This window comes from Macaca mulatta, chromosome 6 (genome assembly GCF_049350105.2).
Source record: "Macaca mulatta isolate MMU2019108-1 chromosome 6, T2T-MMU8v2.0, whole genome shotgun sequence".
Lineage (NCBI taxonomy): Eukaryota > Metazoa > Chordata > Mammalia > Primates > Cercopithecidae > Macaca > Macaca mulatta.
Genome location: NC_133411.1, coordinates 147,071,869 through 147,078,798, shown reverse-complemented (window position 1 = coordinate 147,078,798; position 6,930 = coordinate 147,071,869). Strand labels below are relative to the sequence as shown.

At 43.5% G+C, this 6,930-nt stretch overlaps 1 protein-coding gene across 2 annotated transcripts in view; it reads left to right on the top strand.

The window, feature by feature from the left end:
- The first annotated feature begins 728 nt into the window (after positions 1-728).
- CDC23 (cell division cycle 23) overlaps positions 729-6,930 on the top strand; it is a 33,309-nt gene continuing 27,107 nt past the window's right edge. Inside the window, exons 1-2 of one of the 2 annotated variants that reach the window (XM_078004284.1) lie at positions 729-900; positions 989-1,061. In XM_078004284.1, coding sequence (XP_077860410.1) covers positions 740-900; positions 989-1,061 — 234 coding nt within the window. In that variant the 5' untranslated portion in view covers positions 729-739. 2 annotated transcript variants of the gene reach the window in all.

The window sequence follows — 6,930 nt, the reverse complement described above, 5'->3', positions numbered from 1 at the left end:
GGCGTGAGCCACCGCGCCTGGCCGAGCTTCCGTTTTTCTATCTATAAAATTGGGATGATACGAATATCATAGTGCTGTTTTTAGGATTAAACCAGATTATAGTTGTAAAACGGCAGAACCTGTTGCAGGATAAGCCCTCAATAAATGTGAAATGCTAACAATTATTGTTAAACAAATGTTATATAAAAATGCTCTCACCCTCACCTCCCCAGGCTACCCGGGGTAAGAAAGGGTAGACAAAGAGGAAAAATCCTCCTCATGGGGCAATGCATCCTCCTATTTTAAGGAAGAATCCAGAGGCTACCATGCACCTTTCTTAGCATATACATCACTTTGTCATTCTCTGGTAGAGTCGGCCCTGAAACTACACCCTTTCTATTTTATCCAATCACATCACTCCTAAAGTGAAAGGCACTCCACCCTTTCTGGCCCCAACTCCCACCCCTAGCTTCCCAGTTTACTTTTCCCAGTCACTCATTCCCCTCTTCCCCGCCCCGCCCAGAGGTCGTGGCTTCTCCCTCGCCCCGCCTACTTTCTAATTTTCCCGCCTCAGTAGCTCTTGGCCACTTAGGGATGTAATTGTTTCTTTTCCCCCGCCTCTTCGTGACGTTATCAGAAATAAGACCTATGATTCGTTTTTCCGGAGCAAGAGCCGGCCAATGACAGGCACATATTTTTGGTGCAGCTGGGCAGCCAGTATTATCGCCGGTGATTGGCTGGAGTGGCCCGAGTCGGGAAAATGGCTGCGAGTACCTCCGTAGTCCCGGTGGTTGTGACGGCGGCAGTGGCGCCTGTCCTGTCCACAAACAGCGATTTCTCAGATTTGCGGGAAATTAAAAAGCAACTGCTGCTTATTGCGGGCCTTACTCGGGAGCGGGGCCTACTGCACAGTAGCAAATGGTGAGATATTGGAGTGGGAAGGGATGGGGCTTGAATCCTTGGCCTTGGGGGGCTTGTCGAGCTGATCTAGTTTGTGTGGGTGTTCCAGGTCGGCGGAGTTGGCTTTCTCTCTTCCCGCATTGCCTCTGGCCGAGCTGCAACCGCCTCCGCCTATTACAGAGGTAAGGACATGTTTACTCTGAGCGCTCCCCATCAACCCAGGGATGTGCCTCAAGAGCCACTGAGTGTCCAGTCACTGGAGGAGAGCAAACTGCTTAGCAGGAGTGTTTGTAGAGGGAATTCAAGCATTCAACGAGCTGAGTGTTTTAGAGGGAATTCAAGCATTCAAAGAGCTGAGTGTTGTCAATGATTTTATCCATCTAGTTTTCTTGAGCTTTGAAAGACTTGGTGGTCCTCTTATTTTAAGCTGGAGAGAATTAGTAAACAATTATTGCTTATGATTTCAGCCTTTTAGTGCTTATAGCCAAACCTAGACATAAGAGTGCCTCATAATAGTAAATATTATTATAAGGAATTATAAGACTATCTCATAATAAATATGAGATAGTCCAAAAGGATGAGAAGAATAAAAAGTTTTGGTCTGGCGCGGTGGCTCACGTCTGTAATCCCAGCACTTTGGAAGGCCAAGGTGGGCGGATCACGAGGTTAGGAGTTCGAGACCAGCTTGGCCAACACGGTGAAACCCCGTCTCTACCAAAAATACAAAATTAGCCGGACCTGGTGGCGCGCGCCTGTAATCCCAACTACTCGGGAGGCTGAGGCAGGAGAATCTCTTAAAGAACCCAGGAGGCGAAGGTTGCGGTGAGCTGAGATTGCGCCATTGCACTCCAGCCTGAGGGCAGAGCGAGACACTGTCTCAAAAAAAACACAACAAAAAACAGTTAAAAAAAGTTTTTACAATACCTACACTGTTGTCTGATCAGCATAGGAAGTAATGGTTGAGTTTAGGCGCTGGGTTTAGATGATCCTGGGTTCAAGTGACCTTTGGCAACTTAACCTTCTGAGCCAATTTCCTCATATGTGCAGTGACGATAGTAATAGTACCTATTCAATGGGGATATTGAGAGAAGTCAATGAGATAATATAGGCTGCTTAGAAGTGTACCTGGTGCTTGCATCTATATTTCAGTCAAGTTCTTTATTAGTAGCACCAATGTGGGCAAATGATTTCTAAGTGACAGCCTTCTCATCTATAGGTAATGTTAATAATTGCTAGATTTTCAAGAAGATTAAATAAAGCAATAAGTAAAGCATACGGTATACTCTTAGGTAAATTTTTTTTTTTTTTTTTTTTGAGACTGAGTCTCGCTCTGTTGCCCAGGCTGGAGTGCAGTGGCGCAATCTCGGCTCACTGCAAGCTCCCCCTCCCGGGTTCCCGCCATTCTCCTGGCTCAGCCTCCGGAGTTGCTGGGACTACGGGCGCCCACAATTGCTCCCGGCTAATTTTTTGTATTTTTAGTAGAGACGGGGTTTCACCGTGGTCTCGATCTCCTGACCTTGTGATCCACCCGCCTCGGCCTTCCAAAGTGCTGGGATTACAGGCGTGAGCCACCGCGCCCGGCTAACTCTTAGGTACATTTTTTTAGTCAATCCAATTTATATCTGTCTCACTAGCTTTTACTCCTGTGCCCACTTTCATAATGCCTAGGCCCATCGTTGATCCTGAATAGGATAAATAATTGTTTTTGTTGTTTAAGTTTTAGATTCAGGGGTTACCTGTGCAGGTTCGTTACATGGATATATTGTGTGATTCTGAGGTTTGGTCTTCAGTTGAACCTATCACCCAAATAGTGAACATAATACCCGATAGATAGTTTTATTTTGTTTTACTTTTTTTTTTTTTTTTTTTGAGACGGAGTCTTGCTCTTGTTGCCCAGGCTGGAGTGCAATGGCATGATCTCAGCTCACTGCAACCTCTGCCTCCCAGGTTCAAGCAATTCTTCTGCCTCACCCTCCGGAGTAGCTCAGATGACAAGCACCCGTCACCATGCCCAGCTAACTTTTGGTATTTTTAGTAGGGACGGGGTTTCACCATGTTGACCAGGCTGGTCTGGAACTCCTGACTTCAGGTGATCCATCTGCCTTGTCCTCCCAAAGTGCTGGGATTACAGGCATGAGCCACCGCACCTGGCCAGATAGTTTTCACCCTTTGCTTTTCTCCCTCCCGCCTTTTGGAGTCCCCAGTGTCTGTTGTTCCCATCTTTATCTCCCTGTGTACCCAGTGATCAGCTTCCACTTGTAAGTGAGAACATGCTGTATTCGGGTTTCTAGTTCTGTGTTAATTCATGTTGGATAATGGCCTCTAGCTGCATCCATGTTACTGCAAAGGACATGATTTTGTTCTTTTTTATGGCTGTGTAGTATTCCATGGTATATATGTACCACATTTTCTTTATCTAGTGCACCATTGATGGGCGCCTAGATTGATTTCATGTCTTTGCCATTGTGAATAGTGCTGTGGTAAACATGCAAGTGCAGATGTTTTTTTGGTAGAATATTTTCCTTTGGGTATATACCCAGTAATGGGATTGCTGAGTCAAATGGTAATTCTATTTTTAGTTCTTTGAGAAATCTCTGAACTGCTTTGTGAAGAGGCTGAACTAACTTACAATTCCACCAACGGTTTATAAGTGTTCCCTAAATAGGATAAATAACTATTGAATGAGTAAATAAAGCATATTTATTGAGAAGTAGCACCTCAGTAAATATCACCCTCTCCTGAGGGTTCATATTATATACAGGGATTTTACAGACATTGCAGAAACCTGACCATTACTGAATTATTGTAAACTATTAGCTATTGGTTTGTTGAATAGCTTTCAGTGTGCTGTGAGAATGATTGATTCAGCAGCCTCTTTACTAATTTGTCGTGTACTTAGTGTTTTCAGGTCTTCTCTAGGAACTGTCTCTAAAAAAACCCCAGAATAATGTTTTGATCTAAAGTTTAAACTACAGTAAACCTTAAAACTGTGATTTATTTTATTTTATTTTATTTATTTATTTTTTTGAGACTGAATGTTGCTGTGTCACCCAGGCTGGAGTGCAGTAGTATGATCTCCGCTCACTGCAGCCTCTGCCTCCCAGGTTCAATGGATTCTCCTGCCTCAGCCTCCGAGTAGCTGAGACTACAGGCGTGTGCCACCACACCCAGCTACTTTTTTGTATTTTCAGTAGAGATGAGGTTTCACCATGTTGGCCAGGCTGGCCTCAAACTCCTGACCTTAGGTGATCCGCCCGCCTCAGCCTCCCAAAGTGCTGGAATTACAGGTGTGACCCACCACACCTGGCTTGCTTACTCTCAATGTTCTATAAATATTACCCAAGAAGCATGTCATATAAGGCTTTAAACTTGTTATCCTTTGTCTTGGACCCAAAGCTTTTTTTTTTTTTTTTTTTTTTTGAGTCTCACTCTGTTGCCCAGGCTGGAGTGCAATGGCATGACCTCCACTTACTGCAACCTCCACCTCCCAGGTTCAAGTGATTCTCCTGCCTCAGCCTCCCAAGTAGCTGGGATTATAGGCACTCACCACCACGCCTGGCTAATTTTTTGTATTTTTAGTAGAGATGGGGTTTCACCATGTTGGCTAGGCTGGTCTCGAACTCTTGACCTCAGGTGATCCACCTGTCTTGGCCTCCCAAAGTGCTGAATATAAGATGTGACTAGGACCAATTGTGGCTTCTTGGTTTAAAAACTCAACCTGGCTGAGCATGGTGGCCCATGCCTGTAATCCGAGCACTTTGGAAGGATTGCTTGAGGCCAGGAGTTCCAGACCAGCCTGGGCAAAATGGTGAAACCACATCTGTACTAGAAATACATGGTGGTGCGGTGGAACACACCTGTGGTCCCAGTGACTCCGGAGGCTGAGGTGGGAGGAGGATCACTTGAGCCCAGGAGGCTGAGGTTGGAGTGAGCTGAGATTGCGCCACTACACTACAGCCCAGGAGACAGAGTGAGATCCTGTCTCAAAACGAAACAAAATAAAACTCAGCCAAATGCTAAATGCCTCTAAATTATATGTAATTTTCAGTAGAACGTTCCAGATTCTTCCCATAAGCAAAAACAAAACAAAAAAATTTAAGATAATATAATCCAAATAGTAAAACTTTCTGAATTATAAAGATATATAGACTGTTATGAATATATTTTATGCAGGGCCTATAATATGTATGTATACATAGGCTTGTATAACCTGAATGCTTTTCATTATAATCCATTTTGTTTTCCTGATGATGCCTTTCTTGATTTTTTTGTCCCACTCAACAGTAATGAGTATTTCTTATTCAAAAAGGCATAATGCAGGTGAAAGGGTTGGGGGGAAAGAAACAAGTGGTGAGTGGATGTGAAAAGGGCCCCCAGAATCCTAAATTAAATGGCCATATTTAAGACATGTTGATCCAATGAAGAAAGCACTGAATATGTTTTCGTTCCAGTTTTGTGCTGGTGATGTTCAGGGCAAGAAAGAGGAGGAAAATAAAGTTATTCAAATTTTAATTAACTCATCCTTAGAATTTGGGGGATTGGGCCGGGCGCGGTGGCTCATGCCTGTAATCCCAGCACTTTGCCGAAGTGTTCAAGGCGGGTGGATCGCTTGAGGTCAGGAGTTCAAGACCAGCCTGATGAAACTCTGTCTCTACTAAAATATAAAAATTAGCCGGGCATGGTGGCGGGTGCCTGTAATCCCAGCTGCTAAGGAGGCTGAGGCAGGAGAATTGCTTGAACCTAGAAGGCGGAGGTTACAGTCAGCCAAGATCGCTCCACTGCATTCCATACTAGGTGACAGAGCGAGACTCTGTCTGAAAAAAAAGAATTTGGGGGATTCAATTTTTGTTTTTTGTTTTTTTTTGAGACAGAGTCTTGCTCTGTCACCAGGTTGAAGTGCCATAGTGTGATTTTGGCTCACTGCAACAAGCGATTCTCCTGCCTCAGCCTTCCAAGTAGCTGGGACCCCAAGCACACAGCACCACACCCAACTATTTTTTGTGTTTTTAGTAGAGACAGGGTCTCGCCATGTTGCCTAGGCCAGTCCTGAACTCATGAGTTCAAGCCATCCTCTTGCCCTGGTCTCCCGCAGTGCTGGGATTATAGGTGTGAGCCACTGCGCCCAGCCAAGGATTGTATGTTTTTAACTTAAATGTGATATTATCTAATTTTTTTTACCTAGAGAATTATAGCTGTGTTCTGTGCCTTCAGCAATACTAAATTATGACAAAACTTTATTGAAGTACAAAAAACAAAAGTAATTGCACGTAAATTGCATTTATGTAGGAATTTAAAAGACGGGAGAAGGAATAGAATGCCAATATTAATGCTGGATATTTTATGTGACTCACATTTTCCTCAAGTCAAATCTGTAAGGTCAGTATTATTGGCTTCATTTTACAGATGAAGAAATGGATGCTCAGAGAAGCTAAGTAACCTCCCTACCAATGTCCTGAAACCAGGAAATCAAAAAGTCAGAATTTGAATCTAGATCCTTAATACCAAAGCCTATTCAACTTTCTACTACATTTATAGAAACAATACACATTTATGAGTGTGTTAGTTTAGTTTTTTAAAGTTTTCTTTTTTCTCCAGCTTTTTATTTTGAAAAAATATTTTAGAAAGAAAAGCTTGGCCGGGTGCAGTGGCTCATACCTGTAATACCAGCACTTTTTACTCGGAGGCTGAGGCAGGCAGATCACTTGAGGCCATGAGTTTGAGACCAGCCTGACCAACATGGTGAAACGCCATCACTACTAAAAATACAAAAATTAGCTGGAGGTGGTGGCACACACCTGTAATCCTAGCTACTTTGGCAGCTGAGGCACAACAATCGCTTGAACCTGGGAGGCAGAGATTGCAGTGAGCTGAGATTGCGCCACTGCACTCCAGCCTGGGTGACAGAGTGATACTGTGTCTCAGAAAAAAAAAAAAAAGTTCTGTGGGCTTACTTGGTAATAAAATAAATATATAAAATTATATATATATGCATCTACATATTCTAGGTTTTTAGGAGGAAGAAAACAATCATTTTTCTCTCACATCTTGAAA